We start from the raw sequence: 26,477 nt of genomic DNA, 5'->3' as shown, positions 1-26,477 counted from the left end.
TGAAAGACAATCAACAAGAACTGAAACACTTCATGACTTTATCCAAACATTCAAGTCATCTAATTGTTTGCAGAAAAAGAATACTAAAAATTTTAGTGTTCCTGATTAAATTGCCTGTGCAATTACAAGGTAGTCCTTGACTTACAACAGTTCTTTTAGTGACCGTTCAAAGTTATAACGGCACTGAAAAACGTGACTTATGACCATTTTTCAAAGTTACGACCTTTGCAGCATCCCCATGGTCATGTGATCAAAATTCAGATGCTTGGGAACTGGTTCATATAGTATTTATGATGGTTGCTGTGTCCCAAGGTCATGTGATCCCCTTTTGCAACCTTCTGACAAGCAAAGTAATGGGGAAGCCAGATTCACTTAACAACTGGGTTACTAACTTATTAACTGCAGTGATTCGTTTAACAACTGCGGCAAGAAAAGTTGTAAAATAGGGCAAAACCTCACTTAACAAATGTCTCTCTTAATAACAGAAATGTTGGGCTCAATTGTGGTTGTAATTCAAGGACTACCTGTACATTCATTAAGCCATTTCTTCCAAATGTATAAAACAGAAAAAAATGTTTAGATGGAAAATTAAGAGCTTCAGTGAAGACAGTACCACAGTAAAGCTCTCCAAGGAAACTGCGGCTATACTGTTCTGAGGCATGAAACAAAGTTCAGATTGCCTTTTTAAAAATGTATGGTTTTGATCCATTTGGATGAACGCTGTATGTTGTTACTGCAGCAATTTTTTAAAAAAAAATATTATTTTCTTTAGAACTAGATAATAAAAGTGGGATTTCCACTAATTAGACTGTTGTTCTTAAATTTCCTCCTCCCCTCTCTATATATACATACACTTACATACTACATAAATACTACATACACTTACATACTACATAAATGCCTATACACACATATGCACAAAATGATGAAATAAAAATGCAGAATTGAAAAGGAAAATAATTCAATCACCAAAACCGAAATAGAAAAATATATTTACATCTTTATCTTTATTACTTTCTCTAAAAGTGGGGGGAAAAAGTTAAGTAAGGTTTTTAGGGGAAGGAGAGTGGGCCTCCTGCCTCCCTTCCCCACTCCTGGAAGGCCTCAGCTGAGTTGCAGGCCCTGTGGCATGCAGGCCTCCTGCCTCCCTCTCCTGTCCTTTACTCTCTTCCCCATACCATTCCCAGAAGCCTCCTCAACCTGTGCACTACTGGGCCTAGCCAGCTGAAGCCTTCTACGATTGGTGGGGAACTGAGTAGGCCGTGCTTCTTTGGAGTGATAGGAGGCAAGAAGGTTGTGCGCCACTGGACCCAGCTGGCCAAAGCCTTCCCGTCCAGGGCAAGTTTTCCATGCACCAGTGGGCCTGGCCAGCTGAGATCTTTAAGGAGGGAGGAGGAGGAGGAGGAGGGAGGAGTCCATGTACCGCTGGGCATACCTGTCTGATGCCTTCCAGCTCACGGCAGATTTCCACATGCTGGTGGATGCTGGGCCTCCTTAGCCCCAAGGCACCACTGTGTGGTCGCTTAACAAATACAACAGGGAAAGCTGGGATTGTGGTTATCGAGCAAGGCAGCCATATGAATATCTTCCTTGTGGTTGTAAGTCGAGGAATACCTGAATACAATCTCTACAAGGTTCTGAACCTTTACACAAGGATGCAGCTCATATGCCTTCTCAGTTTCCGCTTCTCTTCTTCCCACAGCATCTTCCCAGAGATTCAGTTTGCTGCAATATTACTGAAGTTTAGGAAAAAAACAATTAAAACCTGATTATTTCAGCAGGACTTTTGAGGGAGAAAAGGATTTTTATTTATGACCGTCACAGCATCCCAGGGTCACATGATCACCTTTTGCAAACTTCTGACAAGCAAAGTCAAGGGGGAAGCCAGATTCACTGAACAACCGTGTTACTAACATATCAACTGCACACTTAACAACTGTGGCAAGAAATGTTGTAAAATTCACTTAACAAATGACTCACTTAACAACAGAAATTTTGGGCTCAATTATGGTCTACTACCTGTATCTGATTTTCCACTCCTAATTACAATGCTATCTCCTGATAACATGCAGCAGAATGCAAATACTTATTACACAACTCATTTTTTCTAATATTCTACATACTTATCCTATTTTAATATATCGAATATTAGACAAAATCAAAATGCTGCTTATTATTTCCTAATAACCTTTCCAGTGGAAATAGTTACAATTGGTTCCCTGGGACTTCTAGCTGGACAAGTCTATCCTGATATAGGTTAATATTTATAAATATATTCAAAGGAAACATCAATAACTGTGGAATCATACAGTTTATTACTCAGAAGCCAGTTTCACTGAATTAAATGGTTCTTTCTTCTAAGTAAGTACAAAAGTAAGCAGGTAGATATATGATTTCAGCATATTAACTGGTTCAAGTATCATGGGATAAGATTTTTTATACATTATTCAATTTATATATCACCTTTCTGTTTATTGGTTTCTGATCAAGGATTCTTAGTACTTAGGAGATGCTAGGGATAATCCCTACATGAAACTCATTTATCTGTATCTGTTTCATCTTTATCTTTTTCTGTTTGTTTTTATCCATTTGTCTTTTCTCCAGTATTGCCACTTCTAAAGCCAGAGTTGTGATATTATACAGAACTACATTATTTTTCCAAGACTGTTTATTAGTTCTGGCTTCTTGTCTGACATTTCCTGTTCTCACTAATTCTGCCTAATCATTGAATCCAGTTTAGCTGCATGAATACTTCAACCTAGGCAGATTTCCCATTTTTAGACCCTCTCAGTAACCAAACAGGCCTCCTGTTGCTCTGTCATTTGTCAGGTGAAATAAAAAAAGAAAAAACATGAAAGACCAGGCCAAGACCTATAAAACGTTTTACAAGCCATCTCTACAAAAATTGAAGCTTTGCCAAAAAAAAAAACCCTGTCTCCCTCTCAGAATATTTATAGACGTATTTTAACAGTACAGAGGAAAGAACAATTATGATATATATATTTGCATGTGTACATGTATATTCTTTCTAAGCATTCTATATCCCATTCTTCAAACTTCACACAAAAATACACACATACACACACATACATAACAGCTAGTTAAATATATTAAAAGTCAAAGATATCACATTAAGATGTTATGTCCTAAAATCAGATTAATGAGTTTCACCAATTACATGTTTCTTTGCTTTATAGGTAGTCCTCATTTAACTATCAGTTGCTTAGTGACCATTCAAAGTTACTATGGGGCAGCCCCCCCCCCCAAGCTACTTAAAACCCGATTTCAGAGTTCTGACAGTGCGCCCACCCGCATTTTGGCACTTGGCAACCAGCTCACCTTTTCAGCATTCCACTGTCATAAGACCACGATTTACCACTTTTCCAGCCTTTTCACATAGCTGGCCATTGTAGGAAGAAAATATGGAATAAGGCTCCACTTAAGGGAGCCTTGATCACACTGAGTGTTACATGCTTCTATGCACCTAGAAGGATTAACTTTTCGGCCTCTTTCTCTGAAGACAGACTTGTCTTCCAAGTCATAAATAAATAAAATGACTCTTACTGTGAAGGGAATACACCAATTCTGTTCGGCATTACAGTGAGTCTTTGATTTCCAACCATTTAACGAAGGTTAAAAAAAACAAACACTACAGCCTTGGGAAAAGTGACTCATGACCCATCCTCAAAGTTACGACCATCACACTATTCCCTACAATTACATTATCGCAATCTGGATTATTGGAAACCAGCTCTCATTTGCTATAGTTGCAGCATCTTGCAATTACATGATTGTGATTTGCAACCTTTCCAGCCAACTTCCAACAAAGTCATTTGACCATGTGATTCAGTTAAAGGCAGCCTGATCTGCTTAAGAACTATGGTGATTCACTTAACGACCACAATAAAATGGTAATAAAATCAATTTGGTCATGTGATTTAATGACCGCATTGTTTAGCAACCAAAATCCCAGTTCCAATTGTGGCCATAAGTTAAGGATTCGAGTTCTTCTAGATTCTGCATTAAATATTGGCCGTCTCCATTTAAATTTGTGCAACAACTGCAATCTATTTAAAAATAAGATATTATGCTTGTATAGATTACAACTAGACTAAAGAGTAACATTAGTAGTCGCCCAGCATTACCCTGTAGTAAGATAGGCAGTCAACACTTTTAATAAAGAAAGAAACATCTTCATCATGTCACTCTTGGCTCCTGGTGACACGTTTCTTGGCAGCAATATAGAAGTGGCTTGCCACTGTCTTGTTCCAGGTTGTATTTTTTACTTTCCATTCTAGTCTACAGCCCTGATACTCCCTATAGGTCTTCCATCCAAGGTCTAATCATATCTGATTCTGTTTAACATTTCAGCCCAAATTAAACTACTGAGCCACATCCAGACCAGACTGTTGCAAATGTGTTTTTATGACAATGCATTTGAAGATAATTTTAAAAACCACAGCTGTTACAAAAGTAGCATTTTGTTTATTTAAAACATTTTTTGCCCACTCTTTATTTGAAAGGAATCCCAGAATGACTTGCAAAGACCAATCATATGCTTACAGGGCTTATAATCTAAAATATATGACACAATATAATAAAATGAATGAGGAAAGGCAATGGAAGAAACAGCAAGCTCAGAAAGCTGCTCTTGCAGTTTTTATACCAAAAATTAGTTCAGACAATATGACAGTATGATAGATCACAGTACAGGAAGAAACAAAAGTAAATTATTGTCCTATGTGAAACTATGGAACAGCCCAAATTCATTTCTGTGTTTTTGCTCTGCATTTTATCAAGAATGCATATATTATACAAATACTATAAAGTTCTTTGGGTTTTTTTTTACTATGAAATGATACTATTAGGTTGTATTGTTTATACATACAGTGTCATCTCTTGACAAAACTTGAAATAAGTTTTGGCCCAGAAATACTTGAAATAATCAACACATCCAGGATATAGTTATTGTATTGCAATATACTACAAAACTAATATAGATTTACAGAGTGAAAAACTGCTACAAAAAACAGATTATTGAAGAGGGTAGAATACTTGAAGAAAGTTCATCAGCCCAGTACACACATACTATCCAAGTACAGACACTTTTTGGTTGTTGTTTTTTTACTACTGGGGAAAACTGAACATGCAAAGCTCTATCATCTTTATTTAGTTTGGCTCTGACTGATTGTTACTTCAGTTACTAAAGTCTGCCAGCTTTTTATACCATATCACACTAATTTTCTGAATGTGTAGCTAGTTGGCATTACTCAAATACTATTTAAAGTTCAAAATATGTTGCCACAAGCAAAAAGATTTCAAAGAAAAGTTACTCACTAAGCTGCAGAGTCATTCAGCTGATACTCCCGGGAACGATTAAAGCAGGCCTGGACTCCATTGTCTGCCCACAGCCTCCGAATCACATTGGATAAGTCATCTGGCATGATTCCTTGCTCCTCTGCAGTGCAAGAGAGTGCAAACAACTGGCGAGCATCATCCTACAGGCAAAGTAAATTTGAGACATTTAGGACCGTGTATTAGCTATTGGGGGGGGGAGCAACTGTCACATTACACTGAAGTTCACATTTGACTCTTATCCTCTCTAAACTCACAAACAATTCTTCCCAAAGAGAAGCATATTTTGTAAAGGAAAAAAAACACCTCCCTCTACTTGTAAAGCAGATGCCATCTCTAAATGCGTATCGTGAAGAAATCTATGCTTAATAATTTCTATGGGTAACAGCTGACAGCTGAATCCTGAAACTGAGCAAGATTAGTATTGGGATCAGAGACCACAAGTTAGTATGTTACAGAAAGAATTTCAGTGCTATGACACCTGACAACTGGTTCAATCAGATTTAACAGTGTGAAAATTTTTATATACAGGTACTCCTCGACTTACGACAGTTCATTTAGTGACCATTCAAAGTTACAATAGCACTGAATAAAGTGACTAATGGCCATTTTCCAAAGTTACAACCTTTGCAACATCCCCATCCTGGTCATGTGATCAAAATTCAGAGGCTTGGCAACTGGTTCATATTTATGACAGTTGCTGTGTCCCGGGTTCATGAAATCACCATCTGTAATCTTCTGACAAGCAAAGTCAATGGGGAAGCCAGATTCACTTAACAACTGCGTTACTAAGTTAACAACTTCAGTGGCTCACTTAACTGTGGCAAGAAAGGTCGTGAAATGGGTCAAAACTCACTTAACAACAGAATTTTTTGGCTCAATTGTGGTCGTAAGTTGAGACTATCAGTAGTAAGCGACTAAAGCCCAATGTAGGTATTATTGTACAGAATTGTCTATGGCAGTGTTTCTCAACCTTGACAATTTTAAGGCATGTGGACTTCAACTCCCAGAATTCCACAGCCAGCATTGCTGGCTGTGGAATTCTGGGAGTTGAAGTCCACATGCCTTAAAATTGTCAAGGTTGAGAAACACTGGTCTATGGAGGTTCTCAGTCATTCAGGTCATGATTGTCTTTGAGGTGCTTTCCAAAAAGTCATCTGGACTTTCTTGATTTTTTCTTGAAGATGTTTCACTTCTCAGACATTTCTTCAGGTCTAACTAACTGGTGGGGAATGAAAAGGGTTTATTTATATATTAAATCTTTTCCATTCCCCACTAGTTAGTTAGAACTGGAAAAACTTCTTGGATGAGAAGTGAAACGTCTTCCCAAGAAAAATCAAGGAAGTCCAGTGGCCTTTTTGGAAAGCACCTTTAGGATTATGCAGAATTGTTCTGAAAGAGGCTAATTCGATATTGACATAATAACAAAGGGAAAGCCTACTTGGCAGTTGCTGTCAGGCTTTGGAACTCCCTAAAAGGGGGGGGCGCAGTTTAGATGTATCTGGTGACCCTTTCAACTATGGAAAGATATTCTGGTTCAGATAAATGTTAGGCATTTAAATTATGATCTAGAAGGTGTTCTTTTTTAGTATCATGGAATTTTTAATTACCGTAATGAGATTTATGTTTCAATTATAACTTGTTTCCCTTTTTATACTCTGGGTACTATGAAGCAAATCTAATAAAGGATCTGATCACCTAAGGACACGAAAAGGAAGCAGTTAATTTTCATACCAGGGGTGCCTCCCCAATTCAGAATCACCAAATTCATTGGCTAGGTAAACTAAAGGAAACAGGAGTTATAAAGTATGACACTTTGGGAGGATATCAATATAGTGAAGGAAACTTTAAATCTAGCCAATGCAGAGCAGATAATCTTGATATAATAGGAAAAAAATGGACCTACATGGACTTATGTCCCTGGTACTGGTTAGCTAATTGATAAAGAATGCAGATGTTTTCACAGATAATAAAATACCTGAATGTGCATGTTTACAAATTCTTGATTGCTTGAAATGTTTCAGAAGTAGCCAGTACATTCCTTTACTTTACTATGAAATTAATATTTATTAGATCTCACTGTTGCATTTTCATAAACTTCCAAACGATCACCTCTAAATAATTTTGGGGAAGCATAACAATTTCTTTCATAATGGTTTGCTATCCTTGTGACTAACATTAGCCGGTTTCTTCAGAAAGTTGGGTTGCTTTGCCATCCAGATTACTGAACTGTAAGTGGTGACTAACTTTCAATCATGAGGCAGTTATATCTGGATATCCATAGGTTTCCCATTCTTGATACAAAAAAATGTTTTCCTCTGACAAATGATTTTTGCATGTTTATCATACTGAATACTCCTTTGAGGCATATCACTCAGATTCAATCATTAAAATTAATATTTAATTTTTCCCCCAAAGAAAATCATTGGGAAACAGACATATGAAAGCCTATTAAAGAATCTACAACCACAACTTTCTCAGCATCAAGGCATTGGTTTATATCAGAATGAATGAATGAATGAATTGCAGACTGTTCCCCACAGAGTCTGATTAAAATTTAAAATCTCTAAGAAGCTGGAGAAATCTGGTAAAGTAAATTGGGAAACTTTACTCCAGGAAGCTTCTATTTTTATAGATTCAGGTGAAACATATAGTTGGAAATCTGCAGTAAGATTTTAATTTATGGTTTCGGGGGGCTCTATGTCTCACATTTTCATGCCTCTGTACCAGTTATGGAACTGACTGTTTAAATGCTGCCTACATTCCTACTTCTTGCTCTGCTTCAGAAGATACTTTCTTTCTTTAGAATTTCTTGGGGTCTGTAAAAGTAATTTGAAATTCGGCAGTAGATATTTGAACAGAAAGCAGAAAGCTTGCAGAAAGCATTTCGCTTGCACTTTCTTGTATATTATTTCTTGCCCCTAAAGGCCTACATTCTAATATTTAATTTTTTTTACATTGTATTTAAAAAAAAAAATCTCCTGCAGGCAGTCCTCACGTTACAATGGTAATGGGATCAGGGCTGCCATCACTAAGTGATGCAGTCATAAATTGTGGCATCACATGACTATACAGCCAAGCAATGGCAATCCCACCAGTCCTAGTTGTCATTGTAACTCCAGGACTATGTAGGTCACCCTACGATTTAAAAAAGGAGATATCATCTGAAACAATTACAAACTCTCCAAAGTAAACATAATTTTGATCTAAGGGGTGTAGTGTTATAACAGAATGGCTCTTTCTTAGTGAATTATTTGAACAAAACAATATGCATATTTTATATAAACAGATGCCATTTTTGCTTATAGAAAGTAGTGTTTAGAAGCACTTTAGAATGTGCATAATCTTTGCTTTTCTTATCAAATTTGTCCAATAGAAGAGAGATGTTCCAATCTTTTTTTAAAAAAAAAAACAGGCAATATATTCATCTTTGAAAGACAAACCCAAATTAGCACAAAATGAAGTGAGCTTATACAATTCAAGTATACTACACTGATGCATCTCTTTCCTAGGCAGCAATCTCTATATTGTACTTGGGGTTTCTGTAGTATTGCAATTCTAAAACATTTAGTGAGTGGAAAAGTCCCTACCATTTAAAACTATTTTAAAAAAGGAAAACAAAAACAGAATAACAGGAAAATGACCAAGAAAGTATATATCATAAATTTACACCTTGTAAGGACAATGCTCTCCCAATATATAATTCCTGATTTGTCCTAATCTATAGGGAAATGCTTTTAAGTATCTATTAGTGAAAGAAATAAAATATACCCCCAATTTTGATCTTTCATTCTTTTCTGAACAATTTCCAGTAAGCCCTCTATCTGTCTTTCAATTTCCACCTTGCATCATAATTCCACAGAACACAGGTGTTGTGTTGTTATGTATTTTGGTTGCAAGCTTATACTTGAAAAAAAATTTGCATCTAAGAAGAGTTGTGCTGAATTAACTCTGAGGTGATTACTTAGTTTCCTGGTTATGCTGCATTTGTTATAGAGAGCAGCTCTGCCATTGATTTTCATCCTGTCATCATATTGACGTTTTCTATGACTCTTCTAACCTTGTGATTAATAAAACCTCTTTACATTATCAACTTTAGAAAAATGATTTTGGGGTTTACTTGATTTGAACGGAGACCTTGGAGAGATGGGGAGCTCCTTCTGTGTGCAAATTCAACGCTTGAAAGTGCAGCGAACTGCTGAATTTTCAACCAGCCCATTTCCTCACAGACGAAGCTCCCCATCTCCCCAAGGTCTCCGTTTGGATAAAAGGTGTTTGAGCACCTAGGGATACCCCTAAACAGAGCGAATCGCTGGGTTTCCAAGGGTCCCATAGGCCAGTGATGGCGAACCTTTTAGAGACCAAGTGCCCAAACCGCAACCCAAAACCCACTTATTTATTGCAAAGTGCCAGGGCCGCATCAGCATTGTGGCTCCCTCAGGGAGGGCGGGATGTGTGGCCCAATGGGTGGGTGTGGCCAGGGTGGCCACAGCAGATTGGGTGGGTGTGGCAAGGTAGGCGTGGCCACCTCGATATTCTAACATCTCTACTCGAGCTTGCTAGCTGGCCATTTTGCCTGCTTTGTGCTGGGCGGGGTTGCTGCTGCTTCAGGCGGCGGCAGCCTAATGGACCTGCGCGAGCTGCTAGTGGCTGCAGTGTGCGTGCCCACAGAGAGGGCTCTGAGTGCCACCTCTGGCACGCATGCCATAGGTTCGCCACCACTGCCATAGGCGCTCAAACACCTTTTATTCGAACAGAGACCTTTGGAAGATGGGGAGCAAATGGGATAGTTGAAAACAACTGAATCGCAGGATCAGACGGCGTTCCCCATCTCCCTAAGATCTCCATTTGGATAAAGTGTTCCAGTGGTGGCAGAAAGGAGTTGAGGGCAAGCAGGAGACAGGCACAGAGTTTGCACTGAAAATGAACATTTCTGCGATCCGTGATCTCATGAGAGTTCAGATACCCATTCTCTGGAAAAGAGGATGGGTGCCTGAACTTGGCATGATATTACGGCATCCAGGAGCTTCCATTGACTCTCCTCTCCCTCAAAGGCAGAAATCCCAGCAGAGAAGAGACAGATCTTCTCAAGGTCAGTCCGGGGCGGCAGGAAGCTGTTATGGGGAGCAGGGGGGGGGAATAGAGGGAATGTTGAAGAGCCTCTGCAGTCATTCATAAGGGCGAACAACTGCCATGGTGCTGCAACATTCATAATTTTGGGATTTTCTCGTAAACACTAGGGGACACTTATCACGTAACTTCAAACGAGCATTAAGTGAATGCTTGTAACTCGGGACTACCTGTAGTTTGAGCTCTGTGCTGCAGGCACTGATTAAAGAGGAAATAAAAAGAAAGCCAGATAAATTTGCTTGTGTGACAAGAATCTAGCTGTTAGGAAACTTTATCCTCAACTCAGAAATTAGCACTATATACCTTGCAATATCCCAAGTTGTCCAAAATCTGGACTATAATTTAATAAAATTGGAAAGTTTCCCATTTTTTTGAAATAATAACATTTGCTGCAAAAATAGATCCTATTTTGTGCCAATTTTCTATTACTGAGCAAAGGATAGGACAGACCAGGATCAGTCGCAAATCAGACAGGCACCTAATTAAGAAAGATGCTAAATTTTGAGGAAAGAAATAAATATTTATATAATTATTTACTGATCAAATTTGTATGGTTGTCTGTCTCACAAAAACAACTCTAGGTGGCGTACAACAACCTGATAAAACAACACATATACAAACAGTCATTATAAAAATCAAAGAATCAGTATTTAAAAAATATTATTAAAAGCAAAATATACAAACCTAGGGAGAGAGAGAATGAGAAATATCCACCTTAGTAGTGGAGCCATTTAGACATTATCTCTTTCCCTGTGTTTTCCAGGTTTGGTAACCTAACCTGATCTTGAGGAACTTCCAGAACACCAAGAGGAATGGTGCTAATATAATTTTGGGGAAAAGAATGTTCCATAAGGTGGGACCCACCAAATGAATATTCCTAGATGATGATACAAAACAAATGAACTTCTGGGGATGGTAAAATCAATTACCTTGTTTCACTAGGATTGCCACTGGGTAGCAGAATGGAATAATTATAAAAATCCTTTGTGGATGGATTAAAGGTGAATGTAAAAAATAAAGGGAAAGAAGAAAAATAAGATTCTATAAAAGTAAACACTCCTTAAATCCTCCAGCTAGAAGCCAGCCACTAAACATTTTACATTAGCTGAAGACAGAAGTTGGAAAAGTCTAAAATGAGAAAATAATTAAACTATGTCAGTTTCTCTCCAGCTTCCACTTCTGAAGACATCAAGACTGAATTGCATGATAATCTGATTGCAAAGGCCACTCTAATACAAGGGCAGACCTGTCAAGTTTTTCTCTTCCCAACAAAGTATTTTAGAAGGCTAAGACAAGCCTAAAGGTTGAATCTAAATAAAATTATTTTATCCTTTTGATAGACAGTATCTTCCTTTCTACCCAACTTCCAAAATTTTATTCAAATCACCATTTCACAGTAGTTTGAATTGGTAATTGGTAAAATTAGAGGCACAGATATCACCTCAAATAACTCCTGAATCTACTGATTCCACTCTGACTTTGATTTTTGTAGCAATATGGTATATGAACCTACTGTTTCTTTTAAAACCAATCATTAGATTGTAGCTTTTTACAGAGAGAGCAGAATGGAAAATTTACTTCCTCTATATAGTTTCATTTTGAGCACTGTGTTGGGAAATAAAAAATAAAAACAGCAGCTTTCTGCATGACTAATGACTGTTATTAATCTACCTTCTCAGTACCACTTCCCTGCATAAAACTTGAGCAAATACTGCACTAGATGTCCAAAAATGTTGGCTGATTTTCACATTGTCAGTATCCGTTTCAATGGAATTGTTGTGTGAAAAACACTGTTTGATACAGTTACGCCAAAGCCACTTCACAATCACTAAGCAAATAGCACAACTAACTTTGCACAACATGGTTTTTACTTAGTGCAACCCCAATTGGGAAAGTACAGTTCATTGAGCTACTTCCTGTAGGCTTAAAAAAATAAGCTTATACAGAAGCATCCAAAGAAGGAAGGGCAGATGGGGGAGATGTTATTGCCACTTTGACACTGAATGGGCTAGGATTCTTGACACGTCCTTGCTATAAAACTGCTAAATAATTCCTTGCCTCCTCCCCAAACAAGCTTAATCATATTTATATCATCAGGACTTAAGAAGCATACCAAGTTGATTTTGTAGAAAAAGCCTGGAGTCCATTGTTTTTAAACTGAAAAGGTGATTTATGTAAAAATGTACATTTAAAAGATACCAGGTATCACTAGTTTCCTCTTCTCGTTTTGTGTTCTACTAGCTAAGCTACAGCTATTTACAAGCCTTCCATATTCAGCAAACAATTTTTACCGAAAACAAGCACCATTTTTCAGAACTGGATGAATATATACCTCAAGATTTTAGATGAGCATTGTGATGCCCACAGAGGAAATTAATAAACAATAAGGAAGTAAAAATGAAAACTAACTGCTCTAGAAGAATCACCAAAGTCAATCTGCAGGTTACCCATGGCTTTGATTATAGCCATGATGGATTGGATGGTGTTGCTGTAAACCACTGCTTTGTATTGTCGGCACTCCTCTTCTGAGTATCCATCTTCATGGATAATCCTGGAAAAGAATAGAAGAGGAAAAATCAATATACCATGTATCTACAAAGGATTTAAGATTGTTTTGTATAAAATACTTCGTGAAAGACTCTTTTCTATAATGTAATGTCACTAATATGAAATGAGTTTGCCTTATTCCTGAGCTGACCCACAATTAGTGATAAGAATATGCATGAAACCAGGGACAAGGAGGTGTCAACAATATGCTGATGATACCCAGTTGGAACATTTCTCTCAGCCATCCAAGTGAAGCTGTTGAGGTTCTGTCCCAGTATCTGGAGGTTGTGAGGGTTGGGATGGGGAAGAACAAAGTAATAATTTAAGCTCAACACTGCCAAGACTAAGCAGTTATGGGTTCTGAGCCATGCAGATCCAGGAACTGGAATGTTGTCATCTTTGGTTCTGAACAGTGTGACACTGCCCCATTCAGACTTAGTGCAGAATCTGTGGGTTCACTTGTATACACAGTTCTTACTCAAAGAGTAAGGGGCAGCTGGGGCTGCTGGCCTTTGCACAACCGTATGTTATATGCCAGGCGTGCCTATTCCTAAACTAGCAGGCCTTGGTCACCTCCTGATTGGACTATTGCAACAACTTCTACAAGAACCCCTCAACTTAGAACTACAGTATAGAACTATACTATAGTAGATTTTTTGTCATAAGTTGTTGCAGGTGTAAGTCAACCAAACCCCATTTTATAACAAATTTTATGATGGATGTTAAACATAGTCGTTAAGTGAATCCAACTTCCCCAATGAGATTTTTTTGCTGGAAATTGGCAAAAAAGATCACAAATCGCAAATCACAGGACTGTGGGATGATGCAACCAGTTGTAAATGTGAGCTGGTTGCCAAGCACCTGAATTTCACTCACGTGATCATGGGGGTGCTGTGACAGTTGTAAGTCTCAGTATAGCTTATAAGTCACATTTTCCAAGACCACCATAACTTCCAATGGTCATTAAATGAATGGATGCAAGTTGAGGACTACCTATATATGAGGGGTTGCCCTTGAAAGACCATTTGGAAGTTTCAGGTTGTCCAGAATGTAATAATGTGGTAGTTATGGGTACAATATGTTACACTCACGCGACACTACTACTTATCCAGCAGCACTGGCTCCCAATAGGTTTCTGAATGCTGTACAATGTGCTTTAAAGTCCTACCTGACAGAGTATTACCGTGTTTCCCCGAAAATAAGCCATAGTTTGGGGGCGAGGCACACACCTAAAAATCAAGCTAGGGCGGGGGGTGGGGTGAGGTGGAGCTGCCCCAAGCACCCTGCATCCAGTTGCCTTGCAGCCAGACCTCTCCTCGCTGGCCCACTGCTTCTGTGGCATCTTCTGCAGTCAGGCCTGCATTTCGCAGTCAGACCTTTCCGGAAGTCCACTGCAGCCGAGAACCAAGCTATGGATTCAATCCATAACTCAGTTCTGCAAGACCTCTGCAGCTGATAACTGAGCTATGGATTGAATCCATAGCTTGGTACTCGGCTGCAGAGGCCTTCTGGAAAGGCCTGACTGGAAAATGCAGGCCGGAATGCAGCTGCAGAATGCAGCTGCTCCTTCGGCCTTAGAAGTGGACTAGCTGGGCGGGTCCTGTCAGTGCTGGAGGTAAGTATAAAAGACATCCCTCGAAAATAAGACCTGGTGCCTCTTTTGGAGGCAAAAAAAATAAATAAGACCCAGTCTTATTTTCGGGAAAACACGGTTGGTTACTTTTGGGGCCACCTTCTCAAAGGGCATCTGCTTACTCTATACTAAGCCTCCATGGGTTGGTATGGTCTCTCTCATAGGAAGTATGGCTTTTTGGAGACTGCCCCTCCAAAGCGGCAAGGCAGAAGTACCCCCAAAGTGGATGCCTGATGAACACTACTGACTTCAGAGGGAAAGTAGAGCTGTTCCTGGAGTTCTGGTACATGGTTCAATTGAGGCTTTAGTCACCATTTGAAATAAAAAGGTGACAATGGCCTTGAATAAAATCATGTCAACGTGGACAATCTATATGTAGGGTTCTGAGAGGACCACCTGGTTTTCAGTGGAATTCCAGTAATGAAACAGCATAGCAGATCTCTAAAGCACAACTGAAAGAAAATGAAGAATGTCCCTGATCAAACATAGGGAAAAGACTTTCTTAAGATTATCTTATGAAAAGGGAAGTAAAATATAGTTATTTTTCCATGAATATCACCTACACAGGGAGACAACTGGTGCCTTGTTTAGGGTAATCCAGTTTATATGTTAGAAGAGCTCTTCTAATGCCTTTAGCACTATAAGTGAAATTATCATGAAATAACTTCCTTAATTACACAAATCTTACAGAAGCTCTCCTGTGGTTTATCCCTATTCATTATGTGCAAAATTACAATTAGCTCTTATACAGATGAGTTGTAACACGGCATAGAAGAATACAATAATTTTTAATAAAAAAAACAATGCTTACTTCATCTGTTTTACAATTGTGCTCTTCCCAGATTCTCCTGCACCTATAAATAAAAAAAAGAACATCAGAAATGGGCTTTGATACTAGTATTTGTGCTATATAGATTAAGATGTTAAAAATATGAACAAGGGTAAGATTTATCAGTGTAAGTCCCTTCATTGCAATAACCATCGTGTTTCCATTGCAGAATTTTAGAAATCTGAGGTTTGGATTATTTAATATCACTACCAAAAGAAAACTTAATTGGAATACCTTGGATTATTTTCAAGGTATAAGTATATTTTGCAAATACAAGTTATTTGAGTAAGTCTAAAAATCAAGCATTCCCACAGAAATTGGTTTTTTTTTTAAAAAAAATTGAACCTGATTTCTAAAAATATGTTGATAATGGATTCCAAACATTGATCCCATTACTTTCATTTATTTCCAGTGATTATTTTTCCCTAAGCCAATATTTGTTCACAAGTCTGTTCAACTGTCTAAAGAGAATTAATAGTTCTGGGTCTTGTCATATCCATTAATAATTCTTACCAAGTCAACCTTACATAAAGGAGAAATGTGAGAAGTCTATAGATTATACAGGAATGAAATCCCTTTTGACACAAGAATGTTAGCCAGCAATATTCAACTTCTGATAGATTTCTGATCACATCTCTATTCCCAGAAAAAAAATGCTAAATAAATTACATATGCAAAAAAATGTATTATAGGGAGAAAAAATCAGAGAACTTCATTTTTATGTAACTACAAAAAAATCAAGCCAGTTTATACCGTCAAAAATGTTTTTACTGATGTTGACACATTTGGATGAAATTCCTCACCACATATCTTTTGTTTTTTGTTTTTAATTTAACATTTTGATCTTATAAAAATAGTCACGAACCGAAAACGTTTAAAAGAAAGTAAAACGAAAGAATGTACTAATCCTGTTTTCGTACGTACCCTAAGAGAAAGTATAGATCTCTTATCGTAACATTCCTAGTATTTTGTCAATCTCTATTCCATGTAATAGGTTGAAATAAAGCCTACAGATAGCTAGTAAATGAGATCCAGGTTCATACATATCATTTCACCCAAATCTCTCCCCTACTATTCATATGTTGGGGTAAAAGTGAGAACAGCTATTTTAAATTAGAAATTACAAGTACAGGTAGTCCTCAACTTATGACCGGTCCTTTAATGAGACTGTAGTCACAATGGCCTCAGAACGGGTATTTTTTGGCACTTCTGGCCTTTGTAAAATGTGGCACTGCCCAGATCAAATGATCACATTTCAGGCACCTGGAAATCTATTTGCATTTACAACTGGTTGCCAAGTGCCCTGGATCATGTGATTGCCACTTGTAATTTCTCTGCCAACTTCCCCAGAAAGTCAATTGGGGAGCCAGCAGAAGGTTGGAAGTCTTTCTCAGCCTTTCAAAAAAAAATCTGTGCTAGCAATTTTTCCCCTCTGAGGAGAGGAGAAAGCACTAGTGAACAAATGTCAGTTTTCAAAAAGCAGAAAAGCTGATGTTCGCTCGCTGGTCATTCCCCTCTCCTCCAGAGGGGCAGAATCACCTCCCTTCACTAGCTCTTTTTTAGCTTTTTTTTTTTTTTTTTTTAGTGCAGACGGCTTTTCAGAATACTAGAAATAGGTTTTCTGAGCTAGCGAGCAGCAGGAACTCCACCCCTCTGGAAGGGAGGGGAAAGTGCTAGTGAGTAAATGCCAGCTTCTGAAGTAACATTCACTCACTAGCACAGTGTTTCTCAACCTTGACAATTTTAAGGCATGTGGACTTCAACTCCCAGAATTCCACAGCCAGCATTGCTGGCTGTGGAATTCTGGGAGTTGAAGTCCACATGCCTTAAAATTGTCAAGGTTGAGAAACACTGCAGTAGCACTTTCCCTTCCCCTCTGGAGGGCAGAATTGAAGCGTTTGCTTCAATCCAGAAAAGGCTTCTGAACTTTCCAGAACACTAAAAAGTGCCATAGTAGGGAGAGGGCCTGGGCCTCCGAGTACGGTGGGAGGCCTGTGCCCTCTCCCTGGCACTCCGCTTAACCTGCTTAATAACTGCAACTGGGATTGCAGTCATTGAATGAAAGTCACATGGTGTCTCACTTAATAACTGCTACACTCAACAACCATGATTTGGGACCCAATTCCAGTTGTAAGTCGAGGATTACCTATATCAATATTTTTAACTGGTTGATGGTGTTAAGTGATGTAAAGTATATGAAACTCATTATTTTCATCAATGCGGTTCGTAATCATTGAAAAGAACATGAATGCATGCCCACTCTAAAGCCCCTAATAATTTTTTTAAAAAAAAAATAAACATAGATAAGTCCCAAGAAAAGGGCTCCTTTGTCATTTTCCCTGGTTTCTGCTAGTCTCCTGGAATTATTTTCTCTGAATTAAGTGAAGTGTTAGAAAATCACCAAAAGTAGATTGCGCACATTGACATGACAGCTTGGAACACTGCTGAGAATTGGCCAAATAAACATTTTTAAAACAAATTAACAAGAAATTTTGGAGGACCAATTTTCAAATACCACCATGGACAAAGCACTTGAATGGCTTTCTATCCTCACTTTCCTTATTGAATTGTTGAGAATCAACTAGGGCAAGGGTAGGCAACCTTGGCTCTTTTATGACTCGTGGACTTCAACTCCCAGAATTCCTGAGCCAGCCATGACTGGCTCAGCAATTCTGGAGTTGAAGTCCACGAGTCATAAAAGAGCCAAGGTTGCCTACCCCTGAACTAGGGAGAGAAATTTCCTACGTTGCTTCAAGGTTCATGGAAGGAAAAAAATAATCCCAAAACAGTGTAGAATTCCAAAAGTTTTGAATAAAATTGTTTTTTGTTATCTTTTGACTCAGGAATTACGAAGAACCAGAAGCTTCATCCACAAAAAATCCAGTTTAAACTCTTCCTTTCTCTCAAATCTGGCTGTTTACCAGTCTTGAGATAGATTGCTGAATAGAAGGTAGTTGGATTGATATCTGTTAGGTCTATGCTATTTTAAGATTTTCCAAGGAGATCTATTTTTCTAGCATAGGAAATACATATGTATGTCTGGTGAAATTACAGCTTCCTTGGGAGAGAAAAGGGGATTCATAGCAAGGATACATGGTACTAATCAGAAGAAAAATCTTAACTACGTGTCTTAACACATTCACTAACAAGTTCAGATCTGCAAGCTGTTATCTACAAATGATCAGCTGTTTGAAGTTTCACAAAATATCACTCAGTTCCGGCCTCATTTAGGAAAGTTATCCAGCTAATCTGAATGTGTAAGAAATGTTATACAAAAGGACTTGCAACAAATTTGGCCACAATTTTTCCACTAGAATAGCCCCTATTTTGACCCATTCAGTAGGGCAAAACTGATGAAAATTTACCTACATGTAAACCAAAATGACCAGTTGGCAGAATTTAAATATTCTCAATTTCATTGGGAATTGATTTAATTCCAAATTCAAGTCAAGTTGCTTCTTTTTAGTCACTCATACTTGCTAATTAAAGCCCAAAGAAAACACAATATAGTTGATTAAAGACAATTCGTTCCAGCGCTCATTAGCACATAATTAACAAGGACCAGTGCACAATTATACTATAATCATTGTTTCTGGAAGTTAACACTGAGCCTTGAAAACAGGCTTAGAGTTGGAAGTTCTTAAACCCAAGGAAAAGCATTCAGGCAACTTAAGCAGCTGCAGCCTAGCTAGAAAACAGAGAGAAAACAAAAGTGGGCAGTTTATGGTTCAGATTAGCTTTGGAATCACTGAAACAAAATGAGGGATCACACAAAAAATTGCATTGGAAGCAGATTTGAAAGCAGTCCTCAAGTGAACACTATTTCCCCAACATTAGAGTTTTTCTGATAAGTATAAAATAACACTCGTTACATGTACATGGGAAGGCATGACTAAGAACCATAATGGAGTTAACAGAATTTTCATTTTTAATATACGAATTCATGCAAGCTATCCCAATAGCACCCTTGTCTCTCTCTTAATTTCAAAAATTAAGACAAAATCAGTGCTGTATGCCAGGATCTGTAGTTTCTACAAGAGATTCACAAATAAAATATTTTACTAATTATCAGGTGTTACTATCTAATTCTGAATTTGTATCTGTCATATAGAGTAACTATGTTATGTAAGATGAGGCTTGTTCTGCCTAATGCCAGCTGGAAGGATCTCTTCCTAGTTATCCATAGCGATCATCTGATAGTGATGTTATCCATTCAAGTTGTGTCTGACTCTTGGTGATTCTAAGGGCCAGGCTTCTCCACATCTTCCCATCTTGCTTGAGTTTTTCTTTGCTCTGGCTGGTGTCAGCTTTGATGTTTTTTTTTCCTTTGACAGCCTGGTTTCCTTTTACCAGTAACTCTTCCCAGTGTAATTGCTTTCTCCGATGAATTCCCCTGCATGACATGGCCAAAATAAGTGAGACGCAGTTTTGTGATTTTTCCTTCTAGTGACATGTCTGGTGTTATGCACTCCAGTACTTGCTTGCTGGTCACCTTTGCTGTCCAAGGAATGCACAGAAGTCTTCTCCAGCATCACAGCTCAAGCCAGTCAATTTTCTTCCTGTCTTGCTTTCACAACCATAGATAGCTACGTAGAACACAATAGAGAGGACTAACCTATATTTGGTTGCCAAGCTGATGTCCTTGCTTTTCCATATTCGGCTCATGTTCATCATTGCTGTGTGACCCATCTGGCAATATAGAATTATTTTCTAAGATAATATTACCTGATGAACTGTGATAAGAAAATATACATATTCCACCTGTGCCTTCCTCAAGGACTATTATGACTCCCATCAAATTAATATTTTACATTTGAAAATGGCTGAAATACATATAGTATTCTGATTTTATGACACTAAAAACTTTAGTGATACCTTTAGGCTTTTAAAAAATGTTACATTTTGTAAATGTAACATAAGGCCATCCATCTCTACCTATGACAGAAGCCTTTTTATGAAGTTTGATAAGAAGAAATTGAGCTGTTTTTGTTTTTGGTTTAATAATCATCCAGAAAAAAAATCGTAATATGCTTCCATGTTGAAGAGACTCACGGACTATTCTTTAGACAGCTTTCTAACAATCTCAATAACCAAAATTATTAATTAATTTATTAATCCAAAGCTTCTGGGCTCTGCGTTATACTCTTTCTGCTCTACCCTTCCTAACTATAAAAGCAATGTCATTTCTCCCTTTTGATGCTTTCTTTTCATAATAAACAATGGGATCTTCTGATTGAAAAAGTCCAATCAGAGTTCATCTCAATTCACTGATGCCTAGCCTGTCAATTGTAGTTGTTTAATTTCATCTTTCACTGTGTTGAGCTTTCCCATGTTCAGGCTTCTTATGTCCCATGATCCTATAAATTCTATCTTTAATTCTATCTTTGCAGGATTTTATTTTCCTATACGGCAATATGACCAAATAGATTTTTCAAAGGCCTTAATCTAACCACTTCATAAATACTATATACCATATCATCAATCATTTTGTAGTTTCTATGTGGTTTTGTTTGTAAAAATATGTGAGTGATTTACCATTGCCTTCTCTTCCTCAATATGCATGAATGCCTCGCCATTGTTATTAGAGGGATCATCTGTCTCTGACATCACACTATATTGCTGCTAGCTAGTATAGGTGTTGTTTCTTTTAGCTGGCTTACCTTCACATCTTGAGTGATCCTGTTGGAAAATATACTCTTGGCATATAGCCCAAAATTCTTCATTCACTGAATCAATGGCTCCCTCCAATTCCATAATTTATTAAATCAGTTTTATGCTATATCACATTTACAGGCTATTTTGAAAAATTCAAGTCATTACTGAAAAATTTGATTTTTTGCAACTACAAGTCATCACATTTTTCTTTTTATTGAGAATGTCTTCCTTATATTGCATTCAATAAAGCTCTTAATTGTAATTTGACAAAACGGGGAAAATGCATAGATGGCTATAGAAGATGGAATGTTAATTTCTGGCCCTATAGTTTTCACTATAAAGCACATTAAGTATCTGAATATATTTGACTACATTAAAAATAAGTTCTAATTTTATAAGCTATATTTTTTTCTTGAAAGTTACTACTCACCCTCAAAATATAACTGATTCATCACACTTGCCATCTTTTATCTTTATCTTTTTGTGTTTTATTTATTTTATTCTAATTTATTTGATTGCTAAGAGCTATCTAGTCACTGAGAGTAGAGCAGCATACAAGATTATTATTATTATCATCATCATCATCATCACGATCATCATCGTTATTGTTGCTATATAGAACAAAGTGAAATCAGAGCTGCCACTTCTTTAGCTGATGTTGGCCTTCAGAGCTTTCCAAAGAACTTGGGATGTTGTAACGTATCAGGATAATATACTGTATGTGCAGATCCAAGCAGTCTGGCCTTTTGCAATTGACAGAAAAATGTTCTCAATGTGCAGATTTTCTAAGTGCCATTCATGATTTTTTGGTATGGCACCCAGTGTGCTAATAACTACTGGGACTTCCAGAGCTGGTTTATGCCATAATCTTTCAACTTCAATGTTCAGATCTTGATACTTTGTGATCTTCTCAGTTCTTTGTCTTCAAGTCTACTATCCCGATATAGCCACACCTTTTTCTTTTCAACCACAGTTAAATCTGATGATATAAGACAGTGGTGGTGAACCTATGGCACGCGTGCCAGAGGCGGCACTCAGAACCCTCTCTGTGGGCACATGCCCCATGCCCTAGAAATGGCAACCATCCCTCTTCAACCAGCCGCCCATTAACTCGCCGAGGTCCTACATGGCCGGATGCATCCCAGCACCCATGCGCTCACTGGCCTCTGTGTGCAGGGGCTGATGGTGTCAGGCAGCAGCTGCCCCGGCCTCACCTTGTCCTGTGACATTGCCACCCCCACCCTGCCTTGCCTTGCCTTGCCTCACCCAACAGGATGAGCCTCCTGCCCACTGCCCCACCTGCCAGAGACCCCCTGGATCTCCCCCAACCCTGCCAGGCCCCCACAGGCATCCCTCCCACGAGCAACATCGAGGTGATCACATCCAACTTGGTCACACCCACCCAATCTGCCATGACCACCACAGCTACGCCCACCCAGTGAGCCACGCCCACCTGGCACCCGGTGATAAATAAGAGTTGCAGTTTGGGCATTCGGTCTCTAAAAGGTTCGCCATCACTGATATAAGACTTGATCAGACTGTATTCGCAAATTCCACAATATTTTAATCTGCTCATTTTGGCAAATTTTTCAACTATATTTTCACCATTTTGCATTACTGCTACATGACATTTTCAGAGATGTTCCAGTGAATCATTCTGGCAACTGTATTATGTTGTTGTTTATAATCAAGTTTGTGCAATCTTCTTCCCCGAGCTGAGTAAATGGTCTACTGTTTGTACATCTATACTTTGAATCATTTGATGATTTTTCAATTCTGGCCTTGATTGCATAACTTCAAATGGCTTCTTCTTGCACAGGCAAGATCAAGCCTTCAGTAAAATGTATCTAACCATCTCCTTTGTCACTAAAAATAATCTATCTATTATCTCTTATGGTCCAGTTTGGAAGTATTAAAAGAGTGAAATAAAAAATTAAAAGAAGGAATGTTCAAAACTCAAATCAAAACATGCAAAACAGAACTCTGAGTGTTTCAGCTATTCCAAACATGCTGTGATTGGGTTATTATCATGAAGTGTGTGATTGGGTTGCCTTTTTTAATATTCCAGTTCATGGCACACCAACATAGAATAGTCACTTCTGGCAACTGGTTTAGACTGGATGAGAAGATGTGGAAATGGAATGATGAAAAGGAAGCAACAATTAAGTATATGGTCAGACAGAACACTACTTGCAACTGCAAACTTGCCTAGTAACTTCTGCTTTTAAAAATTACTTTCCACAAGGAAAGTCCACATGGTTAGTACTGACCATCATTTTACACAACCTACCAGATGTCAGCTGTGTTTTTTTTAAAAAAGCCACACAGAGTAAGACCGGGTTAATACTTGAATGCGAGAATGCCAGGAAATTTCAGGGCTGAAGCCTAGACTGGGAAGTTCAAATAACATCTCAGAAAGCAATGATAAACCACTTCTGCATTGTTGTCTCCAAAACTATATGGATCTCAAACTCAACTCAAAGACATTTAATCTTTAATGAAAAGGGTTAAGGTATACTACAGTATTTGGTGCATCAGTGTTTATTAATTTGCTAAAGCCGTGTAAATGCAAACAATACAATATTGTTTTGAACTAGTTTGATGAACTCTGCTATGTTTGTGTTCATGTTCTGTATCCCCTCATGCCTTTTGTGGGGGAGTGAGGGGAAGTATCTCTATGCAGAGAGGCTGAAGGTACTGAAAAACTCTTAACCTTGAAAAGATAAAACAGAGGAAGATACGATAGTTTTCTTCAAATGCCTAAAGAAAGTTAATATAAGGTCCAAATTGTTCTCTGTATTCCTAAGAGCTGGATAAAAAACAATGAATTTAATCTAACTTAATGTTAGAAAAAAATAATAAGAGCAGTGTGATGGTAGAACTAATTATCCACAGAAAAAGTGAAGTACACTGGGCTTGTTCATGCAAAAACTAGACAGTTATCTGTCAAGGATCAGTGATTTGGATTTTTGCCCTGAATATGAGAAACTAACTGGTCCCTTACATCTCTTTGATTCATTCTTATCCTGTATTGGCAGGGATTTGGAAGTTGTGAGACACCCAACACCAAAAAATAAAAATCCATAAAGACATTGGCATTCCAAGTCTCTTGATTTATGCATAAGTTATAAGTAAAAAATGTATGCCCAAATCAGAAATATACTTGTTAAATAGTATTTACTATAGTATTAGAATGTAATGTTTTAAGAATATTCTTATTTAAAAAAAATACTACAATGAATTGAACCACAGAATTTTTAATCAGAGAAAACTATTTCTTTTAGTATTTTTATGCAGAAAAACGTGCAGTGTAGAAAAATCAATTACAGTTTACATCACTGATTTAAACGGACAATAAGCTGACAGTTCCTTTTGTAAATTTCATGACTTCCAGTCATTTGCAGCTGGCACTATTGCATTAACAGGAAACAAGAGAAAAAAGCATGAAACTCCACAGGACAGAATTAGAAATAAAAGCAGATATAGGACAGTATTTGGAAAATGGGGTATATAGGCCAATCTATATACGATTAAAACTCTCATGTCTTTAATTCTTAACTAGGTGAAATGGTGCATCATAAGGCAACAGTTTTTGAACCAAGCTGTCTCAAAGTGCTAATTTACAGAATGTGTATAAAATATGGAATCCATAACTCTCATGGAATTGAAATTTTTCAAACTTTATAAAATATTTTATTAAATAAAATTTATCATAAAACAGCTTATGACATAATAAAAATGCCATAAACCATTTTCTGTGGTCAACTACTCATGTTTGACTGTTGTATAGTTCAACATGGGCTGTTTTCAAGGTAGACACATCTCTGAATATCTCCTGAATTTTTAAGAACTTTTCCAGCGAAGGCAATATTAGTAGCTCTGCTGCTGGTTGAAGGCATTGAGGAATCTGGTAAGGAAACATCTTTGAAATAATGACAATGGGTCATAGGTTGTCTAATCTTCGTCTAAAGTAGTACCGGTATTTTTTTGCTTTAGCAAGAACTGTTCATCCCATCAATAATTGGTTACAGACCATGACTATCTAAAAAGAAATTGTCATCCTAGCAGTTCAATACACAATAAAGCCTACTCCCATTAGTATGAAGATAGTATTTTATTTATCTGATCTTCAACAACTGCAGCATTAGTTAAACAAATGTTATATCTAACTGCAAACCCAACCCAAATAAACACTTATCATTACTGGAATATTACAACCATATTACAATCATTCCTTGAATTGAAAGAGTATGATGGATACTCTTTTTAGTTAGTACCCTAATCCTCAACTTACAACTGTAATGGAGGCTGCCTATTATGGTGTATGTTATAACAGCCATTAAGTGAAATATTTTAACAATCCCCCATATCCCTGCTCTTCCCAATATAATTGTTAAGCGAACATGCAGACCGTAAGTGGTGCATGGGGTGTCAGGGGTGGGGGAGATTATTGGAGAACCACCTGCTCTGGGTTTCCCAAGTTCTCCATCACCCGAGGCACCCGGTGCTCCGCTCCCTGTCCCTCAGAGTACCCCCCAAGCCTCAGACTGCTCCCAAGCCAGTTACATAGCCATGCAAGAAAGCCTAAAGCCAGTCAGCAGAAATGACTGGCACACAGAAGAAGTTACAGCCTGTAGGCCAAAGCCTATTTCCCATCCGGCCCCCAAAGGACCTCCCCTATCCCTCAGAATTCCCCCAGGCCTTGGACTGCTCCCAAGCCGGCTACTCAGACATGCAAGAGAGCCTAAAGCCAGTTCATAGAAGTCTATGGGCCATGGGCCTTACCCTGCCATGGCCTGGGAGCACACCAAGGCTTGCGGAATCCAGAGAGGCAGAGGAAGGCCTTGGGAAGCACTTCGGTGGCCAGATAGATGCAGGCTGAGGCTTGAGAGGAGCCAGAGGGATGAGTGGGGGTAATAAGTGGGGGGGAGAGAAACGCTGCAGCATCCCTGCAATCAGTCATAAGGGTTAATAATGGCGGAGGCACTACAGTGACTGTAACTTTGAAACCAGGTCATAAGTACCTTTTGGAGGTATTTGTCATAACCTATGACTGGTTGTAATTCAAGGACTGCCTGTGTAAAGTTTGAGGAAAAACATAAGTAGCCAGTGGCTTGCCTAGCATATTCCACATCCAGATCAGATTATTTTAACATCCTCCTTCATCACTGCTGCACTGCACATCTTCGCACCTACTGACCCTCCAGATACAATAGTTACACATGCATCACATGGCCTTTGTATTATACATGTATTATACAGCCAATTTTGCTCTGCCTCTCCTCTTGAGACCTCCCCTTCCCAGTCTCGACTGAGGCGAAAGCTGTT

At 38.2% G+C, this 26,477-nt stretch overlaps 1 protein-coding gene across 1 annotated transcript; it reads right to left on the bottom strand.

The window, feature by feature from the left end:
• Positions 1–5,326: 5,326 nt before the first annotated feature.
• LOC107293437 (guanine nucleotide-binding protein G(i) subunit alpha-2-like) lies at positions 5,327–15,514 on the bottom strand. The gene is made up of 3 exons (XM_015822590.1): positions 15,477–15,514; positions 12,895–13,036; positions 5,327–5,498 (listed from the first exon to the last, which is right to left on the bottom strand). The coding sequence occupies exons 1-3, from the start codon at positions 15,479–15,481 to the stop codon at positions 5,337–5,339; spliced, it is 309 nt and encodes a 102-aa protein (XP_015678076.1). The 5' UTR covers positions 15,482–15,514; the 3' UTR covers positions 5,327–5,336.
• Between the last annotated feature and the right edge of the window lie 10,963 nt (positions 15,515–26,477).

This window comes from Protobothrops mucrosquamatus, unplaced genomic scaffold (genome assembly GCF_001527695.2).
Source record: "Protobothrops mucrosquamatus isolate PMUCROS unplaced genomic scaffold, P.Mucros_1.0 scaffold1616, whole genome shotgun sequence".
NCBI lineage: Eukaryota > Metazoa > Chordata > Lepidosauria > Squamata > Viperidae > Protobothrops > Protobothrops mucrosquamatus.
The sequence above is the reverse complement of the archived record's forward strand: the minus strand, read 5'-3'. Positions and strand labels throughout refer to the sequence as shown.